General features: G+C 53.3%; 2 protein-coding genes across 2 annotated transcripts in view; both read right to left on the reverse strand.

The window, feature by feature from the left end:
- Positions 1 to 2,826: 2,826 nt before the first annotated feature.
- Positions 2,827 to 8,849, reverse strand: GRWD1 (glutamate rich WD repeat containing 1). The gene is made up of 7 exons (XM_017644829.3): positions 8,444 to 8,849; positions 8,100 to 8,217; positions 7,802 to 7,958; positions 5,495 to 5,708; positions 5,213 to 5,355; positions 4,852 to 5,049; positions 2,827 to 3,784 (listed from the first exon to the last, which is right to left on the reverse strand). The coding sequence occupies exons 1-7, from the start codon at positions 8,628 to 8,630 to the stop codon at positions 3,467 to 3,469; spliced, it is 1,335 nt and encodes a 444-aa protein (XP_017500318.2). The 5' UTR covers positions 8,631 to 8,849; the 3' UTR covers positions 2,827 to 3,466.
- Positions 8,850 to 9,720: 871 nt separating this feature from the next.
- GRIN2D (glutamate ionotropic receptor NMDA type subunit 2D) overlaps positions 9,721 to 22,780 on the reverse strand; it is a 29,125-nt gene continuing 16,065 nt past the window's right edge. The window contains exons 9-14 of the mRNA XM_073225685.1: positions 22,267 to 22,392; positions 21,839 to 22,068; positions 20,610 to 20,770; positions 12,636 to 12,823; positions 12,216 to 12,448; positions 9,721 to 12,048 (exon numbers count right to left, since the gene is read on the reverse strand). Of these exons, the coding sequence (XP_073081786.1) occupies positions 10,720 to 12,048; positions 12,216 to 12,448; positions 12,636 to 12,823; positions 20,610 to 20,770; positions 21,839 to 22,068; positions 22,267 to 22,392 (2,267 nt within the window). The 3' untranslated portion in view covers positions 9,721 to 10,719. The remainder of the gene's footprint in view (positions 12,049 to 12,215; positions 12,449 to 12,635; positions 12,824 to 20,609; positions 20,771 to 21,838; positions 22,069 to 22,266; positions 22,393 to 22,780) is intronic.

Here is a 22,780-nt window from a genome sequence, read left to right on the forward strand (position 1 = left end):
CTGGGACTACTGGCCTCCTTTTCTGGAGCCTCAGTTTGCTCATCTGTAAAATGGGGATAAAAACCCCACCTTGAAAGAGGTGTGGCCCAGAAGAAAGGCTCTGAGCTTGAGAATCAGCAGTGCTAGGTGAGTCAGCTCGGCCACTCACTAGCTGTATGACTGGTAGCAGCCATTCCTTCCCCAGCCTCAGTTACCTCAACTGTGAGACGAAGGGAACCTTAGCACCTCCGCAGGGTGGGGGAGGGGAGGAGGAAGGGGGTCAGGCATGGGCCTGCAGGCTTCATCATCCCACAGCAGCTGTGGTGGGGTGACTTCCAGGACCCATCTGGGCTAGGGGTTAAAAATCTTGCACATCAGTTACATCAATATTTACCAGTACCTGGGCACTGCATACAGGTTATGCCAAACGCCTGTATATCGGCTCCTATGCCCGACTCTGGGATCCTCATGGCTTCATGGCAGGGCCAGGAACACTCAATCAAAGAAAATGCCCAGTTCAACACCAGTGGGTACCCCGACTGCCCCGGAGCTCTGCACCTACTGCCCGTGTCTACCGGGGCAGCTCTGCCCCGTGGGGGTTATTACGCCCATTCTAGAGAGGCAAAGCTGCAGCTTGGGAAAGGGGACTGGGCTTGGCTGCGTCCAGCACCCATGATGTGCCCTGACCTTGACTCCTCGCCCTCAACAGCCCTGGGTGTAGGAGATTGTTCTTCTGAAAACGGGAAATGGGCTGATTACTGATGGAGGCAGGTTTGAGATCAGAGTCCAGGCTCGTCTCTACACTTGCAGCTCTCTTCCGCCCAAAGTCCCCTCAGTGTACTGGTCCCCCTACCAGGAGCCACTGCGGAGAGGGTATGGGGAGGCGGGGCCCAGGCTGGGTCCCCTCACACCCACTCACCCACCCAGCTCTGCCCACAACCTTGGCATGTGGGGACTTTGCCTTTCATGGGAAAGCAAACAGATGCTAAGTGGCAAACCCCGGGCTCCCACCCAGGCTCCTCGGGCGCCGAGGCCTGCGTGATGAGTCACACACCACCTTATCAAGTACACTTTTGTTTCCTGAGCACCTGCTATGTCCTGGGCCTCATGACAAGCTCACTGGATGTCTACAGCCCAAACACCAGACTCCACTCACACCAGACTGTCCAGGACACTGGGAGGTCAAGATCGTTGCCCCATTTCACAGGCTGGGAACAGGCTCAGAGACCTGGCCAGATCCATGCGGTGCCAGGCCAGGGGTAGGGTGCTGTTTAGGTGCTGGGTCTTCCCAACTCAGGATTCTGCCTCCAAAATCCTGGAGTCCCACCCTCAGGCCCGTGAGGCAGCCGTGACTGTGTCCTTTTCCCAAAGCAGATGGAAACCTCCACGTCCAGGGGGCCCTGTCTGCACCCAAGAAGGCCCAGCTCATGGGGTGGATGCAACTTGGGCTCAAGGCATACTGTGCCCCCACCCCTGCCAGCAAAGGCCGGACAGGAGGGTAAAGGACTCAGAACCTGAAGTCCTCCCCCATCCCCCGCCTGACCTGTGAGAGCAGCTTAATGTTTCCATATAAAGGAAACACGGGGCTTAAGGTGCATCATCTTCATGTCAGTCACTGTCTAATCTGGGGCCGTGAAGCTTCACCCTCACGCCCCAACCTCCATCCCCCCGGGAAGCACTTTCACTCTTCCCGAGACCCTGAGGGTCCCCCCAGCCCCCATCTACCTGGGCATCTGGACTGCAGGCTGGGGGGCAGATTGACAGGAAGGGGTTTGGGCAGAGACTGAAGGCAGAGGCTCAGAGTGGGGAGGACAGGTGTGGGGCCAAGAGGGGGACAGGGACCCAGAGTGGAAGACACAGACTGACTAGGAGCAGCTGGGAAGAGCAATGGAGATCATGTCTCAGGAAAGGGAAAGACGGGGAGACAGCTGTGAAGGTGCCCTGACAGAAGACAGAGATGGAGCAAGAAAGAGAGGATCTTGAAGGGAGAAAGACTGGGGGCTGAGAAAGGCAGGAAACAGAGGGGGTCAGAGCTGGGGGCACTGGACCTGCGGGGAGATTGTTTTGGGGCTGGAATATGTCACTGAGGGTGAGACAGGACCTTCCTGAGGAGGTGAGTGAGGGAGGGGTGGGAGGTGGGATGGCTCAGGCCCAGGCCCCATCCCTGAGGCCTCTGTCTGGAGGCACATACCTGGGGGGGCGGCCCACCCCCATACCCGCCGCCAGGGTTGGGGGTCCTCTCCTAGGGCCAAGGGGAGGCCTCTGCGGGTGCTGAGCTGCTGCCGTCTATCCTTGGCCCCTGGGGCCTGTGCCGGCACTCAACCCCTGTATCCAAAGGCAGATCCGAGGCCGGGATGGAGGGGGGCAGGGGGCGGGGCCAGCTTAGAGCCGCAGAGGGGGAGCCAGGGAGGACAGCCAGGCAGGGCGACTGGGCGGCAGCCCAAACAGGCTGGAGAGGAGACGGAGGCCAGGAGACAAGACGAGGGAGGGGAGGGGGCAGGGAGACACAGGAAGATGGGGACTTGGAGGGGGGACACAGAGATGGTGAGACGATACAGGGGACAGTGATGGGAGGTCAGAGAAATGGGGGAGCCCTCTAAGATGAAGCCATAAGAAGTTGGGGGGCACAGGCGAGATACTCCAGAGACCTCAAGTGAGTTCCAGGTGGGATAAAATTTAGGGATGGCAGAACTGGATAGCCCCCAGTAGACTGAGGGTTGAACTACATGGAGCAGGGAGCCCCGGGGACCCCTCAGCCCAGTGGCCTCTGGACAGTCCCGTGCCAGATCCACACCTCCCCTATTTCCTGTGGGAAGGGGCCAACAGGATGAGCCTCCCGTACCAGGCCTCATTCTAGTCCTTTATTGCTTCAGGAACACCCATCACTCCCTACACGGCACCTGCCTTTGGGGCAGGAGGGAGCAGAGAAGGCCTTGCCCCGGGAAGCCCCACATGGGGGAGTCCTGGCCCAACCCAGCTGGCAGGAAGACAAGGGGTAAAACAAAACTGCTGGAGGAACCCACCCCTCAAATCCAGCCATTGTAAAGCACTTGATTTCCCTGGAGGAGACTGGTGGTCAAGACTGGGTCCTGGCACAGAGACCAAAAAGGGTCAAGCCAAGTGCCACGGCTGACGGAACATTCACAGTGACGCAGGCCACACTAGGTCCACCTGGAAAATGGGCCAACTGAGTCTTCTGACAAGTGGAGGTCACTGGGTCAAACCAAGTCCTTTGTTTGAAGGGGTCCCTGGACCAAACCTAGCAGTTTTTAGTCATGGGGCAAATCATATCCTCTGGCAAAAGGAGTCATCAGACCAAACCACGTCTTTCCAGAGAACAGTGAGTCACTGTCCCTCGTGGCAGCCGCTGGAAGGAATGGAGTCCTTCCGGAGGGCACCGGTCCAGATCTGAACGAACCCCCCCCGGGGAACCACCTCCACCCTCAGATTCCAAGGGGAAGCCCAGAGCAGGCACCGCCGGGCTCCCTCAGACGCTGATGGTGCGGAAGACGGTGAAGCCCGACAGGGCGGTGCTGACTAGGACCCCAGGGCACTGAGGGTGCCAGTGCAGCTCCTTCAGGTCCGTCTCGCCCTGGTGCACGAACAGCAGCTGCTGCGGGAGGCCTGCCAGCCCGGGGTCGGTCTCCGTGTCGCCGGCCTCAGGGTCCCTCTCCACTGCCAGGTCCCACTGTGTGATCTGGTTGTCTGCCCCCGACGCTGCGAAGACCCCACCGTCCTGGGGGTGCCACTCGACAGAGGTCACAGGGGCCACATGCTGCTTGAAAGTGGCCACCGGGGAACCAGACTATGGGAAGATGGGAGACCAGGGCCCTGAGCACCTCAGCCTGACCCCACTTCCCTTCTCCAGCCTTCAGGTTCAACCAGGCTCCTACTACAAGCCCAGATTCTTGGACCGGGTCAGAGGGCAAAGTACAGCTGGTAATAAAGCTGTAGTGTCCCAGGGGCTGCTGGAAAGCGTGGCTTCACCTGCACAGACCCTCGCTGCTGCAGCTCCTAGAATCCCCACCTTGCCGCCCCCTGGGTGTTGTCTCGGTCTCCTCTCCTCTGAAGGGACGTGCTCTCCCTGCTGATTCTATGACGGCCGTAAGGGAGCAGAAGCTTGACTCCCCGGCCCGACACAGAGGCAGCTGATGCCAAGAACAGCACTTCTCCCTGGGGATTGGACTCTAACTTGGAGAAGTGGTTCCAAAGTTCCAATGGTTAGTCATGTAACCACAGGTGACGACCATTTGCCTTAGGGATTAGAATCGAGTTCTAGAAGCTTCCACAGGGCTGACTCTATAGAACCCATTACACTGATGGGGCAAAAAAGATGACAATACCGTGTCTTGGGAAGGCACCGAGCCATATGAGGTTATTATGGCTTTGCCCAGAGTGATTTCAGAAGCTGCAACTTCTTCCCAGAGCCCCTCTCAGCTCTGCAAAGTCACCTCAGCTGGACGGTAATGTCATCTCAGCTCTGTCCTTTCTGTGTCTCAGTTTCTTCTCCTGCAATGAGTTAGCTGGGCTCCGATTCTCAGCTGCTGCTATAACACCCACTAAAAGAGAAACTAGTTCCTGCAAGCCCCTGAGACCTGGAGCAGCACAGCCGCCACACTGCTGCCCCACAGGCAGGGGGAGCTGCTGCGTCTGCTGCTGCCCAGCCTCTTCCTTTCTGCTCAAGTCTCCAGCTGGTGGGAGTGACCCCATACCAGCCACAGTCTACCTCTGTGTACCTGTTTCCTCATCTGTTCCCTGATGGGGCTCCCTAGCTCTGCTGTACAAAACCACGTAAGGGAGGAAAACCCACAAACGCTAGCAGCTGCTGGGGGCAGGAGCTCCTCCTGCCCAGGAGCCTGGCTGGGGAAGTACCTTGAACTGCCGCAGGTCCCAGACCTTGAGGGCCCCATCATCCCCGCCACTGAGCAGGAAGGGCTCCCGGCGGCTCCAGCTGATGACGTTGATGTCCCCATCGTGGGCAGTGGTGGTGGTGAGCATGCAGGCCTTGCTGGGGGCAGCCCGGATGTCCCAGATGCGAATGGAGGCATCAGCTGAGCAGGAGGCGAATACCTGGACAAGGTAGAGCCTCGGTGACCCTAGTGGACCCCCCACCCTACCCAGGAGACCAAGGATTAGCAGTAGGCTGCCCTCTCTTGTAGAGTTCCCCTCACTAGGACCCGCCCCTGGCCTCTCCTCTAAGACCCAGGAGTCTAGACCCCTGGTGCTCCCTCACTGTGTCCTCAGTTGGAGACCACTGCAGGTCCTCCACAGAGCATGTGTGGCCCACGAATGGCCGCTGGTCCACGTGCCAGGAGCCGCCTTCCGTAGGTGTCCAGAGGTGGATGTTCTTCTGGCAGTCACCCGTCAGCAGGCGCCCTGGGGGAAAGTCAGGAAACCACCTGGTCCCAGCTGGCTACAGCTGGATCCCCTCCCAGAAGCCTTACTTAGCACCTACCCTGGCTTTCGATCCTGCTCCTTCCCATGCCCAGAACAACTGCACACCCCAGGGACTCACCAGGCACACGGGGGGACCAGTCCAGGGCAAAGCCCTCGCCCATGTGGCCAGCGAAGGCAAAAATAGGCTTCACTCGGGTCTGCTCCTCCCGGAGGAAGGTCGCCAGGGCCTGAGGGTCATCCACCACCTGCAGAAGCCGTCGCAGCGCAAACACCTCCACCTGGCCCTTCTCTGACCACACCCCAGCCACTGGCTCCTCCCCCAGCCATGACACCTGCAAGAGGAGGGAGAACAGGTAGGTGGGAGGGACAGGCGGCTCGGGGTGGTGACCACACCTCCGAGCGTCCATGAGACCCGCAAGTGCCGTTCCTCAGACACCTCCTCCTCCCCTCCCACCCCTGCCCCCTGGCTGGGACTGTAGCACCCAGACACCTTTGCTGGAACAGAATCACCACCTCCTAGACCAGCGTGGTACCTGGGACAGCTCCCCACAGTGTGGGGAGGTAGCAGCAGCAGGAGAGCAATACTCATTCCTGGCCCCTAGAAACGGAGGATGCAACTCCCTAAAACCTCAGGAGTGCGCTCAGACTCCTGGTCTCTGTAACCCTCTAAATGTTGACGGGTCACAGGCCTGTCCTTGGATCTCTCTGCCTCTGTTCATTCACTCACTAGGAGGTGGTATTCAGCGTCAAGGTTTCCAGTAGCCCTAGCCTACCTCAATTCCAGACTCATATTGTACTGACTGTAAGGTTGAAGGCACTGGGGAGAGGGGTGAGCACGTCAGACACTGATGACGTGCCAAAGTCCCAGGTTGCTGCCCCCTCTCAACCTGAAAAATGTGCCTTAAGCCAGCCAATCCTCACGCCGCTGTGAATCTAAGCTCTGCCTCCCCCTACCTTCTTCAAAAACTTGCTGCCTGCCCTGCTGAGTGTGACTTTCCTGGCCTGTGATAGCCAGACCGCAGAACCTCGCCCGGGGTGTTCAAATAAACTACCTGGCCCTTTGTCGCCTCTCTTCGCCTGCTTATTTCGACTAGAATTTATCTTACACTGACCATTCAGGCTTCATACGGCCAAAGCCAAGCTCCTAACCACTGCCTGCAACCTACTCCTCACCTGTCTCCCATCTCGGGGCCCAAACCGCAGGCCTCATTCACTTGTCTCTTCTTCCTCACACCCACCACCAATGCTGGCTACATTCAAAATGCACCACTTCCAACTCCTTGCTATCTCTGTTGCTGTCCTTCGTGCTACCGATGTCATCCTTCCCCAGAATTATAGCCTCTTTACAGGCCTTCCCTGCCCCTGCGTCCCTGCAGGCTATTCTCAATATGGCAGCCAGAGATCCCATCTTCTCTGCTCTAAACCCTCTCTAGTGGCTCCCAATTGTCCCCAAGGAAAAGCCACGTCCTTACAATGGCCTACACAGCCCTAAACAATCTGTCTCCTCCATGCCTACACACCAAATCTCCACTCTTCCTTGTCTATTCTGCAGATACACTGGTCTCCCCAGCTTCCCTCAAAACTCCTCAACATGGCAAGTTCACCCCAAGGCCTTTGCACTTTTGTTTCCCTTGCCTATAAACCTTTCCCACAGACATTCTTGGCTCATTCCCTCACTTCCTGTGGGTCTCTGTTCAAATTGGTGAACACCTCCCTGACCACGCTATTCAAAACAGCAAACGCACTCTGAAGGACACCCTCATTTCCTTACCTGGCTTTTATTTTTCTCTGCAACACTTAGCACCTTTGGGCATGCTACACATTTACTCAGTTTTTTCTCATTCTCTTCCCCACTAGCAGGAAAGTTTCATAAAGCCAGAGACCTTCTGCTCCCTGTTACACCCCCGAGTGTAGAGCAAGACCCGGAAACGTGGTAACAGTTTAATGGAAACACAGAAAGAAATGCCAGCCAAGCACGGTGCTAAGTGCTGCTCATACATAATCCCATTTAATTCACACATCTACCTGATCAGAAGGTTCCGGGGCTCTACCTCTGTAGCACAAAAGCCCCACCAGTGCTCAGAACAGTTCCTGAGCAATAACAGCAAACATGTATCTCACACTACAACCAGATGCAGTCTCTGGCACCTGAAGGGATGACTGATTACAGTTCAGTTATTGAAATAACTAAATTACTCCACTTCATCTCCACATCAGCCCCATCAGATAAGTTTTCTAACTTTCACAATTTTAGAAGAGGAATGAACAAAAAATGTCACCATGGCACCTTATCACAATAGCTAAAATCTGTATAAATAATACATAAATAAAGGCCAGGTGCTTTTCTAAAAGCTGAAGGGCCTGGACGTGGGGGTTGAGGGTGTGCTCCTGAGAATGCACAGCCGGTTCCCGGGGCTTCACCTACCCGGACTCGGTTGATGCCGCCGTAGTGGGGCACCATAGCCAGCTCCAGCTGAGGCTTCCGCTCTTCTTCGTCCTCTTCCTCTTCCTCCTCGTCATCGCTGCCCTCTGACGGCGGGGGCTTCGTCCCATGCAGATTGTGCATCCGAAGCATCATCAGTCTGGGAGAAAGTGTGGGGCGAGTGAGGCACTGGATGCTAGGTCCCTTAGGAAGCAGGAGAGGAAGGCTTAAAACCCCAACTTCTGGGCCCCGAGGAAGGGGAGCTGGAGGCCCAGCCCGGAGGGAAAGCCTTAGGTCTCACCTGTTGCTCTGGGCGCTCTCCGCCTGGGTCCCAGCACACAAGTAAAGGGTAAGGGGAAGCTCGGTCCGGCTGTCTCCCAGGTGATCGCGGACTATGTCAAAGCTGAGGCAGGGGGCGCCTGGGGGAGGAAAGAGGGGCTGGAGAATTCGAATGGGACGGAGATCTCACGCCCTCAGGGGCCAGAGGGATCTAAGCCCGTAGAGGACGTATCATCCCTTTTAGGCCCAGTCTTCTTCCCTCTCAGCGCGCCTCTTACGTTAAAGGCTCAGGACCAGCCCCCTGAAGAGCCAGGGTTCAAGTCCCCTCCTTCCTCGGGACCCAGGAGTCCGGGCCCCCAGCCCTACCCGTCTGCGCTCGATGGTACAACACGTAGGCCTCCTCGTCCATGACCAGCTCCTCTCCTTCGCGCAGCGGCGGTCCCCGGCCAGGCAGGTAGACCTGGGCCGGGCCCTCAGACGCCTCAACGGGGGACTCGGCCTCCATGGGGACCCCGGGTTCACACGTGCGCCGCCGACCCTTGCGCGCCGCCATCTTCGAGCCCTCGCACTGCCGGCGCGAGGTAGGAGCGCCACTTCCGGGTTGTACTTTTTCCTCCTTCTGAGATCCTCCCGGCTGCGCGGTTACCTTGGAAACCTCCTAGTTCACCAGGTGAAGGAGGGCGGTGGAGAGAAGGGAAGGAGAACTAGGGTAACGCCGTTCCGGCCTAGCAACCGAGGCCCGCGGGCTACGGAGTAACTACACTCTGCGCGTGATTGGGTGGCGCTCTTATCGCGGAGCGGCAAGGCCTCCTGGGAGTTGTAGTTCTGGAGGAGGTCTGTTTTCTCCACCCACTAGAGGTGTACCGAGCCCCGAACACATCTTCCACGTTTGACTCCCAGTGCTTTTTCGCTTTCCCACTCATTATTCATATGTGCAAATAAGAGTTTTTACTGGCAAGGAGGTTTGCTTTCAGCTCTCCTGAAGATCCATAAAACCGGTTCCTTTTCTCCTCGTTATATGATGGCTTCAATTTACTTCAAAATGCTTTAGTGTAGACGGGGTGATTATTACGTGTAAGTCGGTTGAATCTACCCTTTTGAGGCAGGCAGTTGCCTAACCAGGCGTTCACATTGCAGCTATTGTCAGCGAGCACCTAATCAGAAAGTCCATCCTCTGGGGGTAGCTATTACAAGTGCTTCGGATCTCTTTATTGCCCATCAGCAGCAGAGGTTTGACTAATCGGCATAATGAAATGTTAGAAATAGATTCTCGTTGGTAAGATTAACGGCATTCAGAGTATAGGGATTGGATGGGATATATGAGACATTCTCCTTGCTTGCATGAACAGAATATTAAGAATCTAGAAAGCTGCGTGGACTGTAGCTATAGGAATGGGACCCTAGGTTTGATCCAGAATGTTTTGATCCCTGATCTTTCTCGTCCCTTCTCTCTAAGACTCTGTCCACCCTCACCCGTCTCAGTCCTTGTCTTATTGGGGTCTTTGTCTCCCACTTCCTGCCTCTCGGTTTTTGCTCTAATTCTTTTTCTAACCCCCTCTTCCTCTGTGGGACTTTCCTCAGTTTCTGTTTCCTCCAGAGAAGTTTGAGGAGGGCAGAGACAGACACGGAACACACACTTGTACTGAGGAGGCATAAAAACATGGTTTATTCCAAACACTGCAATGTGGAACAGGAGAGTGGGAAGGGGGGTTGGTGGTGAATGTGAACTCCCGGACCCTCCTCTCCACAACCCAGCTCCAGACCCGGCTGAAGATCTGGCAAGAGGAAGCTTTTGGGGGTCTCCTGGGTCTTCACTGAGGGATCGAAGTAAGGGTTGGATCTGAGGAGGATGTGTGGTTCGTGGCACCTGGGGCTGGTAGTGAGGTGCAACAGGGTGGGAACTCTTGACCGGATGGAGGCTGGGAACAACGCTGGGGCAGAGGGAGGTGGGACTTCCGTTGGCGCGAGTCGTGTCCTAGGTCAAAATAGGGAAAAACGACAGGGTGGAAAAGGAGGGGTGTGTGTCACGGTTTGACGTCAAGGGTCACAGTCTGGTCAGGGCACAGTCTGGGATTCAGGTCACAGTTTGGGGTCAGGGGTCACAGTCTGGGGTCGGATGACCATTTGTAGGGGTTGGAAGTCACAGTCTGGGGTCAGGGGTTTCTGTGTGGCGGGGCCAAGATCTGGGGTCACAGTTTGGCAACGCATCTCACAGTTTTGAGTCCCGATGGATGAACGGTTAAAAACGGGCTTCCCCGGAGACGTGGCTGGGGCCGGGGAGCTGCACAGTGATGTGGGGGCCACGGCCCCGGGCGTGGGGGTGGGGTGCGGGAGTGGCGAGACCCCTCCCCACCTCCCGCCCCATCTGGTGACGTTAAAAAGCCCTTGTCGGGTTTAAAAAAAACTCCAATGGGCTCCGAGAACCCCGCCCCCTCACTCTCAGGCCGGGTGAGATTTGGGGGACAAATCCCCTCCGGCTTGCGTTGCCCCTCAAGCAAAGGGGCGCAGGACGCTGCTCCAGGCGGGGTCCGGCCAGGTCCTTTTTTTAACTTCCCAACCCACGCGGGTGCTGTCCTTGGCGCGTGCCCCCTCGGGCCGTGGCCTGCGCTGACCGAGGGGACGGTGGGGCTCCCGGGGCTGCGTCATACCTCGGACTCGAGGCTGGAGAAGTGCGCCGAGCCCCTGCGGGTACCCAGGTCCCCGCCCCGGTGTCTCCGGTGGGGCGCGGCGGGCAGCGGCGGCCCCCAGTGCGCGGCGTGCGGGCACCGGCGCGCGTGGCGGGAGGGCCCAGTGAGCCTGCGCGCGGGGGCGGCGCGGGGGCACGAGCTGAGGTCCTCCAGCGAGCGCGAGGTGGGTGCAGGTGGCGGGACGTCCCAGGGCCCCGCTGCGCGCCGGTGCCGGTGGTGATGCGGCGCGGCGGCGGCGGGCACGCGGTGAGAGGCCCGCGGGCGGTGAGGGTGCGGCCGCGGGCACCCGCAGCGGGCCCGGCGCCGGGGCAGGGGTCCCGCGGCCCAGGGCGGCGGCGGCGGCGCCCACCAGCCGCCGTCCAGGCCGTCGTGCGAACAGCTGAGATGGCGCGGCGGCGGCAGCAGCTCCAGGCTGGCGCAGTGGCGGCAGTGCCAGGCGGCCGGGCCGCTGCGCGGGGGCAGGTAGTCCCAGCTGCCGGCGCGCCAACCCCCGAGCTTGTCGACCGACCAGTAGCGGCCGGGCGGCGGCCCCAGGCGCTCGGCGTACGGGTAGGGGAAGTCGGCGAACCACCAGGGCTCCAGGCCGCCCAGCGACGCGCCGCCCAGGCTCTCCGAGTCCTCCGAGTCCGACGGCGACGGCTCGAGGTCGAGGTAAGGGCAGGGGGGCGGCGCGGCGCGGCACGGGGGCGGCGCGGCCTGGGCTCCAGCGCCCGCGCCCCCCGCGCCCCCAGCGCCCGGCCCCAGAAGGGGTTGGCTCTCGGGGTCGGAACGCGGCCAGCGCGCGGGTGCCGGCGGGCTCTCGTCCTCGAAGGCCAAGCGGCAAAGAGGCGGCCCGACGGCGGCGGCGGCGGCGGCAGGGGGCGCAGGCGGCGACGGGAAGCCAGGGAAGGCTCCGGCGGGGGGCTCGGCCGGCTCCTTGTCACGCACGATGGCGAAGTAGGAGGGCGGCGGCTTCTGCGGGGGCTGCGTGGCCGGCGGGGACATCGGGCGCCCGGCCGCGCCCCGGGGCGCCGCGCGCACCTCGCCCACGCCCAGGCCCAGGCCCTGGGGCTCGATGGGACCGTAGTAGCGGTGGAAGCCGTCGGCCAGGCCCGCGCTCCCAGGCGGCCCGGCACCTTTTGCGCGGCGCCACCGGTCCACGGCTGCGCGCTCGCGGGGCACGAAAGGCGCGGGGCCTGGCGGGGGCCGCGCCGCCGGGTACACGGGGCTGGGCAGCGGCTGCGGTGGCGGCGGGGGCTTGGCCGGCGGCGGGGCGGCCTCGGCGCTGCAGCAGCTGTACATGCCCTGAGGGGCCGCGGGAGAGGCAGAGAATCAGCGCGAGATGTCCGGGCCACAGGCCTTCGCTGCATCCCTCCCTCCTCTCCTGCCCCTCGGCCCGGGTCTCCCCTGTTTCTAGGCATCCCTGCCTGTTTGCCCCATCCTTCCCCTTCTGCCTCCCCTGCTCCCCCTACCCTGGAGAAGGCCAGCAGGAAGTCCATGCGGTGGGTTGGCCCCAGGCAGTGCCGCAGACGCCAGTACACCAGGTGCTCCCAGGCGAAGACCAGCAGGGAAAGGCCCATGGCCACCAGGAGCATGTAGAAGACACCTGCCATGTTGTCGATGTCCAGCTTGCTGCTCATCACTTCGATTTTGTCATTGTGGCAGATCCCGGAGAGCCACAGCCGCTCCAGCATCTCAATCTCATCTGGGGAGAGAGGGCTCGAAGATCACCTTCCACAGGCGCCCTCTGAGGACCCTCCGCTCTGATACAGCAGTCGGGGCGCCCAGAGCCCTCCTCCCTCAGACCCTGCTGTCGCCATCCTCATCCCCTCCTTCCCCAGCAGCCGGGGCTCTTGCCCGCCCCCCTCAGGCATCCCTGTGGGCAGTCGCACCGTCCCCCAGGAACTGCAGCAGCGCCAGGTCGATGGGCCGCTTCCAGCGGGAGCCCTTGTGCAGGGCGATGCCGTAGCCCGTGGTAGCAAAGACCTTGCCGGAGCCGATGGTGACGAGCTTGCAGCCCTCATCCTTGCGGGCCATGTAATTGAGCACGGCTGCGTCATAGATGAAGGCATCCAGCTTCCTGAGGGTAGGGGGCATGAAGGGCAGAGTCAGTCCCCCCCAGATGCCCTTCTGGCCCAGCCTGGAACCCCTCTCACTTCTGCCCTGCTGCTGCACCAAATGCTAACTAGGGGTGAACTCTTCAGCAAGTCACTGTACCTCTTGTGCCTCAATTTCAATCTGTAAAATGGGGAGAACAGCAGTACCTCCCTTTCTGGGTTGTTGCAAAAATCTAGAGAGTGCTGGGTGCTGAGGAAGTGCTGGACAAATGCTAGCTGTGACTGTTAATGAAATAATTACTCATTTAATCTTCACCATAGTCCTCTAAGAAGGTCCTATATATTCCATTTTAAAGGGGAGGATGAGGCTCAGAAAAGGGAATTATACAAGTAATAATAATGCTAATGATCACTTTTGTTGTGCCAGGCACTGTTCTACTACAATATTCATTTAATCCTTGAAACATTCCTATGAGGGAGAAACTACTAGGTCTGTTATTCAGACAGGGAAACACAGGTCCAGACATGCCTTATAATATGCTTGGGTTCTCCCACTAGGCCCTAATTTCTAAAACTTGGTGGGAAGACAAGCTGGGATATGGAATTAATTCTCACAAATGAATACACTGTGGCACATGCCACATGTCTTCCTTTATAGCTGCTTCCATTTTACATTTATTTCTGTGATTATTTGATTAATCTCAGCCTCCCCTACTAGAATGCAAGCCCCAGGAGGGCAGCGTCCAAGTCAGTCATGTGCCAGGCTGCAACTAGCAGAGCTCCTGGCACACACAGGGTGGCTGTAAATATATGTGGAATAATGAATCCACACTGCAGAACACTGGGCAACTAGTCTATGAAATAAGATAAATGTGTATGATCCGACATGTGAAGATGTCCAGGGTGTATTAATGAGAAAAAATTAAAAACCTAGTTCTGGAATCCCAGAGTATAACTCCATATTTATTCTTTAAAATTATATATTTCATGGGGTAAAATTTTGGTCATCTGAACAAACACCAAATAGTTCTCAGAGGGAGGTACCTTTCCACAGTCTAGAACAGTGCCTGGCACACAACAGGTGCTTAATAAAGAGTGGTTGAATAAACAAATTCAGGCTGGTTTGAGGTGGGTGTTCTGTGGACCAGACACTGGAGCTGAGAGGTAATATTTCATTAATATGGAAGAGATGCCAAGAGGTTTTCCTTCATAGAAAAACAAGATGAGAACAGTGTGTACCTTTAGTAAAGAAGGTATAAAGACGTGTGCATGCATACATGGTTTAATTGATCTGAAAGAAAAAAAAATGACTCTTATTGTAGGGAAAAAGGACTTGATTTTCCTTTTTTGCCCCTCCTATGTGTCTAATTGAATATCCATGGAATTGCCTTCCAGAACTGGTTGGCAGGAGATGTTTCTTTATTTCTTTTTAAGAGATTCACTTGCTTTCTTTTCCCTTGAGGTCAGCTGCCTCAACAGCACGGTAAGCCTGACTTTGGTATGTGAGCCAGCCAAAGCCATATAGAGCTGCCACTACCTTCCTACCTCTCTGTAAGGATGGAATTTTCTAGTGGCGGTAACTACTAGCCACATGTGGCTATTTGAATTTAAAATGTAATTAACATAAAAAATTCAGTTCCTTAGTCACAGCAACCACATTTCAAGTGATCAAAAGCTGGTGGCTACCATACTGGACCACACAGGTCTAGAACATTTCCATCATTGCAGAAAGGGCAATTGGAAAGCGCTGCTCTAGACATACACATGTGTCTGTCTCCCAGACTGGAATGGAAGAGCTCCAAGGGGCAGAGACTTTGATTTGTTCAGTTATCCCCTTGGTGCCTAGCCCAGGGTCTTGTGCAAGAAGATCTTAACAATAAATGTTTGTTGGATGAGTGAATGAGTGAATGAATGCCCTTTGACTTTCATGTCATTAGGGGTTATCTTGTCAGGGAGATCACAGTTCGCTATTTGTTTTCTTCTTTGTTCCTTTCTATATTGAAACATTTTATATACATATAAGCATACTATATACAGAGAGTGTGTGTGTGTGTGTGTGTGTATACACACACACAAATGTATTATATTTATGACTAAGCCAAGAGACTGAAAAAGACTTAACATTGGAATTCCCCAGCAAAAATAGTCCAGACAGATCACCTACAGTGAAGTGCATAGTCAACAACCCCACTCATGTATCCACAGGCCCACTGCTTAGAGATTTTTGGACTCCCACACCCAAATATGAACAGACTACCAAGGATTATTAGATAAAGCCTCTAATAAGAAATATAGAAACAAAACAAACAAATTGGAGGTGGGGGGTGGTAGGACTTGGAGGAAACATTATGCAGAGGAGAAAAAATGTTAAAAAACCAACAACTATTATTAATGTCATCAGAGAAACAAGACAAGCTACTGAAACTCTGAACCATGAATAAGATATTATAAAATCAGATACTATAAAATTTATAAAATATTATAAATATTCAGCAAAAAAAGGAAGAGTTCTTAGAAATTAGAAACCTAACAGCAGAAATGAAAAGCTTAATAAAAGAAAGAATGGAAGATAATATTAAGAAAATCTCTTGGAAAATGGAGCAGGAGGATAAAGAGATGGAAAAATAAGAGAGTGAATAAAAGAAATACAGTTCAGGAAGTCCAATATCAAATTAATAAGAGTTTCAGAAACAACAGAGATATGGAGGGAACAAATGACATGAGGATGTAACCGAAAATCCAGCAATGAAAATAGATAAAGACACATAGCACAGAAATGTCAGCATACTGAGAACTGAGAAAAGAAAGGTCACATACAAGACTTAGGAATCAGAATGACTGGATTTTTCAACAGTCTCAGTGAAAATTAGAAAATAATGGAGTGATGCCTTCAAAAATTCTGGGGGAAAATGATTTCCAGGTCAGGATTTTATACCCAGCCAGATAATCCATCAAGAGTAAATATGTTTTCAGGTATGCAATGTCTCTAAAATTTTACCCCCCACGTGCTTTTTTTCAGGAAGCTCAAAAGTGAGAGAGCAAAACCCAGGAAAACTAAGCAGTGGGATCTGAAGCAGCAGGAGGTGAAGGGATCAACATAGTGGCTTTGCATTGAAAGGGCACCAGAGAAACTTCTTCAGTAACACTAAATTCTCGTAGTACCTGATGTATCTCAACATATGAAGAAGGGATTCATATAGTTAACAGAGAATTTGGGTTTGAATTAGCTAAGCACAAAGAAAAATCAGCTACTAAGTAACTGGGGAAAAAAGAGACAATTATTAACTTCAGGAAAAACAAAGAATGTGCAGGAGAGGAAAGTAATCATGGTTTACTACTTATGGCAGCTGTGGGAGCATTTACCCAGTCATAATATGTAAGCACTGCATATTCATCTAGCCAGAATCACAATGTGGGAGGCGGGAGTAATTTAAATAAGAGTATGAGCGTGTGTCTTCCATAGTGAGAAGTGAATGGAAAATGCCTAAAATTGAAAAATCAATAGGTGGCCATACAAACATGCGTTTAGAGACAGAGACATAAATATCAAAATGGTACAATAAATGAGGTGGAAGCAGATTCCTCTGAGGTGGGAGAGATGGAGGGCAGGCAGAAGGGAAACTTGTTGGTTTCCATTTAAAAAATCTGACTTGACTCCCCAGACCATGTGGATGTGTAACTGATAAAAATAGAACTAAAAATGAGGAACACTGGGGAGAAAAAGAAGTTAGCAGACGCAGGAAATCAGAGCAAGAGGTGTCAGTGAGAAACAGGTGTCCTTTGTGAATCCAGGAAGCTTCGGGCGAAGGGCCTGGGGAGGGACCCAAGGACGGTGACCCGGCTTCCTGCTGCCTTGTGAGGCGAGGTAGTATAGTGGTTGAGGGGCTGGGATCAGAATGGCCAGGGTTCAAATCCCAGCTCTGCCACTCAGCGGCTGTGGGATCTTACAGTGCCTTAGTTTCTTCATCTATAAAGTGGGAATAATACTAATAATGTTCACCCATGAAGTGTTACGTGTTGACTGTGTCCCCTAACACTCCTATGTTGAAGTCCTACCCCAATGCCTCAGAATGTGAATTTAGTTGGGGATAGGGTCTTTACATAGGTTAAAATGGGGTCGGGGCCCTAATCCAGTAGGATTAGTGTTCTGACAGAAAGAGTAAATTTGAACAGAGACACATGGATGGACGACGAAGGGAAGATGGCCATTTACAAGCCAAGGACAAAGGCCAACAGATCCCTCCCTCACGACCCTCTCAGAAGGAACCAGGGGTACTTCCAGCCTCCAGAACTGTGTGACCGTAAATTTTTGTTACAACAGCCCTAGCAAACTAATAATGAACTTAAGTGAGTTAGAACAGAACTTGAAATATAATAAACACTATAGCAAATTAACACGATAACGGGAATGATACCAAGCCTTGGCAAGGACACAGAACACGCAGACTTGTGCACTGCTGACCAGAGTGTAATTGGTATAACCACTTCGGAAAGTGTCTGGCAGCGTCTTTTGAAGCTAAGCATACCTCTTCCCATGACCCAGCAGTTCTACCCATGGCACACCTGAATTGACCTGCTGGACCACTCGGATTCTCACTAGCGGGGATGTAAAGCTGAACCTACGTGTGCAAGGGATCAGATCGGACCCTGGAGCTGAAGGTTGCATGGAAACGGGGCCATTCAGAATTCATGAAGCCAACTGCAGCCAGGAGCCAGTATGTGCAGAGAGACTGGGATGAGAGCCACTGGCCCCAGAGAGGAAAAGAGACAGAAGAAAGAGGAATGTGGGCTCTTGATATTGTTCCCCAGAGCCACTTAGCAACTGGGTGGATTGCTGACCCCATATGATGAGGGCAAAAGTAAGGGCTCAGGGGCTGAGCTGACTTGCCCCAGAGTCCACAGCAAGTACCGGGTGCAGGTCCCATTGAAACCCAGCACCATCTGGTTTTAAAAGCAGTGCTGTAAAGCACCCCCTGGGGGACACCAGAACCCCCTCGTTATATGGTACGATAGGGAAAACTGGACTCTAGAGAGAAGAATGGATAACTGGATGAATACACCCCTTTTTTAAAAAGGACTTTTCCTGTGCCGTGTTCTAACACCTCTGCCCGTGGTTCTCCAAACTCTGTATCTACCTTAGGTCTTCAGCAAGGGAGTGCTGCTCTGGACCCCATGCTTTCGAGGACTCCCCCATGCTCCTTTCCCACCGCCAGAGGAGTCTCTGGTCAAGGGGTTGTGCCCACCCAGAATCTGCACCTCCCTGGGGGATTATGCTCTATGGGCCTATGATAGACAGAATGATGGCCACCCCCAAAGGTCTCACACCCTAATACATGGGACCTGTGGATGTGTTCTCTTAGATAGAAAAAGAGACTTTGCAGATGGGATTAAATTCATGACCTTGGGGTGCGAGATGGTCCTGGATTATCGGGATGGGCCCAGTGTAGTCACAGGGTCCTTGGAAGAGGTTGGGAGGACAATCAGATCAGTCCGGGTAGGAGGTGTAACTGTGCGAGCAGTTTGAGTGACTCAGGGCCCCGAACCACGGGGTGCAGGTAGCGTTGAGAAGCTGGGAAAGGCAAGGAAACAGACTTGGGAGGGAGGACAGGGAGTCTGGTTCTCTCGTGGAACCCTGAGAACTCGGAACTCGAATTTATTAGCCTTTCTGTTTGTGAAGGTATATTTGTCAAGGCAGAGGACCCCACATACTGAATGGTTTGCTCGCTTGATTTCTTAAGTTTAAATAATTAGACATATGGTAAGGGAGCCTCCATTTGCACTCTTGTGTCAGCCCTGCAAACATTAGCAGTGGTCCTGCCCAGTCTCAGTTAAAAAAGAAAAGCCTATTATTGAAACCACCTCTTGTTAATGGTGCTTCATTAAGGGGGGGAGTAAAGGAGAAACGGGGGTGTGAAATGGGGCAGAGAACAGCAGTTATATAAGGCAAGAGAAAGCAGAGGTGACTGATAAGGAAGTGCCGAGGTTCTCAGTGTCAGAGACAAGAGGCTTGCAGAGACAGGGCTCAGGGAGAGATGGGAGATGAGACTCGTGACCCCCAGGAACTGAGAGGACACGGAGCACGGGAGAAGGAGAGGATGCAAGACAGAAGCTGCTAAGAGGCAAAATACAAACTCCACAAGGACAGGATTCCGGCAGATAGCTTGGCAACCAGTCTCTGTTTACAACCACTTCCTCTGCCATTTCTACAAAGAGGCTGGAAAGCCAACATCCTCAATTTCCCAGCTTCCCTTGCAGCTAGGAGTGGCCATCTGACACACTCTGAGAAGTAGCCACAAGTCCCTGAGAAAGGTATACTTTCCCCAACAAAAAAGGCAGGGCCTTGCCAGGAAAAAATCCTCTGCTCTCACTCTTCCTCGTCCTTCTTGCTTGGAACCAAGATATGCTCCACAGAGGTGCAGCGGCCATCTTGTGATCACAAGGCAACCAAAATGAGCATGAAGTTCTCTGATCTAAGATTAACAGAACAAATATGTGGAAAGAGTTTGGATTGCTGATGGTATCTTTGAAGTATTATACCAACCCTAGATATTTTCTTGTGAGGGAGAAGGAAGCCTCTCTGTCTGTTTAAAGTACTCCTACCGGATCCAAGAGACTTACCTAATTCGTTGACAACTGCTATCCAGTTCAGGAACTGTGCCTGGCACAGAGTTGGTGCTCTTTAAAATTGTTCTAAATGAATGAATGACTTTCATATGTATGCGAAGCCTAGCTTTACGTTCTGCAATCGGTTCTGAGATGGTGCTGATTTTTCTGTTTGTATGTTTCTTGTTCATTTCCTTCCTCTAGACCCCAAGCCCCTTGAAGGCAGGGACAACAGTCTGTATGTTCACTGCCTGACATAGAATAGAGGCTAAGAAAATAAATGCATGCTGAATAACTAAATCCTTACATTAGCCTACAGTTGGGCAAAATCATCTAACACAAAATCATCTAACATATTTTGTAAGTTAAGTGTTGAATAGCTCATGTAATTTATTCGTGCTGTGCTGAAAGTGAGAAAACACAGTGGTTGTGCGGGTACAGAATGGTTGTAAGTATATCAGTTGTTTACCCTCGTGACTGCATGGCTGACTAGGAGCTGTGGCTCACTGCCACTGCCCAGCATCCCCGGAGAGGATCACACTGCATGCTGCCAGCCCAGGGAAAGATTCAGATTCAAAACTCAAAGTATGGTTTCTACTGAGTGCACATTGCTTTTGCACCATTGTAAAGTTAAAAAATCCTAGATCAAACCATCATTAAGTCAGGGAGCATCTGTACTGATTCCAGTGAGTCTAGATCTAATGATAACTACAATGACAGTAATAATAGAAGACACCTACGGTGTGCCAGGCACTTTTCTAAACCTTTTGCATAGATTAACTAGTAATAATCACCATAATAATATAATGTTATATTAATTAATAAGAATAGCAACTATAACAATTCTTGTAACAACCTTATGAGGTGGGTCCTCTTGTTACCCCTATTTTGCAGAGAAGGAAACTGAGGCTCAGAGAGATTAAGTGACTTGTCCAATGTCACACAGCCAAGAAGGGACAAAGCCAGGATTTGAATCCTGGCAGTCTGGCCCCAGAATCCATAACTACTGGACCCCTGAAAACATCAGAAGGACCCTACTTCTGGAAGGGGGAGTTCATTGCCACCCCCGATGACCTTTGCCTTTTAAGCTGACCCATCCCTGGCTGACCTCTGAGACTGCTGAGTAACCCCCAACTCCTGGCTGCTTCTGTGCATCCTCAGGGCCCCCAGGGCCCCCCCAGCTCCCCAGCCCGCATCTGCGCTGACCCTGCCTTGAGCTGAGTGAGCGCTTCCTCTACGCGGGGCTGGTTGTAGCGCACCATGTAGCTGTGCATGTCGGGGTAGTTGCTGCGAATGTTCTTCTCCGTGGACCCATTGGGCACCGTCCCAAACTTCAGGGGTGGGTACTGCTCCTGGGGCCGCTGGAACTGGGGCAGAATGGGAGTCATTAGGGGGCCACCCTCCAAACACATGCTCTCTATTCTGGGGGGATACCTGCCAACTGGTGGGCAGCCCAGTCCAGAAATGTTTCTCAGACTTATTAATCGTGACTCTTTTCTACTCCCCACCCAGCACCTACATCTGCAGATATCTCCACATCTGTATGCAGATATGTGTATCTAATCAGGAGTAATACTGAAATATTTAACAAGCAGCATGGTCTGATAATAGTCCAATCAGAAGTTCAAGAGTTCGAGAAGGGTCTTGGAGTTCCCTGATGTGCCAGGCATTAACCCTTAACTTGCTGGATCATGGAAGGCCCCAGGGCAGGTACAGGCATGGTGGAGGCTGGGTGCACTTGTTATATTGTTATATAGACATAGCCAGGCAGGTGTGTGCTGGCCCAATGTTGAGTGTGTATATAACTAAAAACTTTCAGAAAACCATACTCACCCTTATTACAGCCAAACATATTTTCTATTCTATTCTATTCCATTAAGAAAATATTTGTTGCAATCCACTGAATTTATTTCTCAACCTTCTAATAGGTCAAAACACCCAGTTCACCACTTCAGTCTCAAGGTATGCTCTGCAGACCACCAGTTCCTGAACAAACTGTGATCCACGATGAGGTAAGTGCAGAAATCAAAAGTGTGAGCATTTAGAGCAATCTGACGGAATAATTTTGTGTCTGTTGAACTTAATAAATAAAATTTGGGGTTTGAGTTTTGCATGTCTTGATTTTAAATTTTATTTTACTCCCTAGTAATTCATTTCCATTGTATTTTACAGAAGCATTGGTTTCCACAGGATTAGAAATTTCACAAATTAGCCCTTCATCACAGTTTGAGCAAAGCACTGGTTTAGAATATCCCATTTGACGCTATTACCCCAAGAACATTTGGGGACGCTCTCTTCCCCTGGGAATATTTAAATAGCTCATTGTGAAACCTTTCTGCTCTGGAACATTCCATTCTACCATTTTGGAACCCCTCTGACCTCCCACATGCCAAGCTTTGTGACCTCTAGCCCCCTCTCCTCCAAAACACACACACCTTTCGGTCACTGAGCCCAGACACCGTGTCCACGTACTCCTCCTGGATCATGAAGGCAGCCAGGTTGGCTGTGTAGCTGGCAAGGAAGATGACAGCAAAGAAGGCCCACACCAGCACCATGATTTTGCTGGTGGTTCCCCGGGGGTTCTCCACGGGCACTGAGTTATTGAACACCAGGGCCCAGAGCAGCCAGATGGATTTCCCAATGGTGAAGGTTGAGCCACCAGGGCCTGCAGGGGGCCAGGAGAGGGACATGGACCCCAAGTCCCTTCTGCTCAGCAAGGAAGCAGAAAAAACTCCAATACCCAGTGGTACCCAAGGCCTCTGGCAGTTCAAGAGACCATCATTCCACCCCAGGGGCTGCTGGGAAATGTAGTTTTATCTGTGGTCTGGGCTGTGCGTTAGGGCAATGGAGGAAGGGGACTCACGCTTCCCCGTGGCCAGGCTGCGGTTGTAGCCAACGGGACTGAGGTACTCGAAGATGAAAACGGTGACGGCGACCACAGTGAGGCACATGACAAACATCATCACCCACACGGCAGGGCTGTAGGGCTCTGGGGGGAAAGGGGTGTACAGTCATGACTCAGCAAGCAAAGGCCTGGGGGACCACTTGAACACGGTACAGCCCAAATGTGACTCTGTCCCCTTCCCAGGATCCCCATCTTGTGAACAGCCTCTTTGATCACCCAGACCCCTGGGAGACAATCTCTCTCAAAGACAGCCATCTCAATCATTTCTGTGGTTTCAACCACCAAATACAAATGTCTTCTAAATTAGTTTCCTGAGCCCCAGACCCGAGTCTCCTCCTCCCCTTGGCCATCCTCCAGACCTCCAAACCCTTGCCATTCACCATGTTTCACACTGAGCACAGTGCCAGCGCCCAGGCTCCCCATCTTGGGAGCCCCACAATCCATCCAGTCTTAGCCCAAACCCCCACATTTG

The sequence above is a fragment of the Manis javanica genome, chromosome 17, assembly GCF_040802235.1.
Source record: "Manis javanica isolate MJ-LG chromosome 17, MJ_LKY, whole genome shotgun sequence".
Lineage (NCBI taxonomy): Eukaryota > Metazoa > Chordata > Mammalia > Pholidota > Manidae > Manis > Manis javanica.

Excerpts from the sequence above, each read along its gene's own strand:
- GRWD1 (XM_017644829.3), bottom strand. The coding sequence starts at position 8,630 with ATGGCGGCGCGCAAGGGTCGGCGGCGCACGTGTGAACCCGGGGTCCCC. Across the intron at positions 7,959-8,099 it reads GAGAGCGCCCAGAGCAACAG|ACTGATGATGCTTCGGATGC; the intron begins GTGAGACCTAAG and ends ACTTTCTCCCAG. Across the intron at positions 5,709-7,801 it reads GCGGCATCAACCGAGTCCGG|GTGTCATGGCTGGGGGAGGA; the intron begins GTAGGTGAAGCC and ends CTCCTCTTGCAG.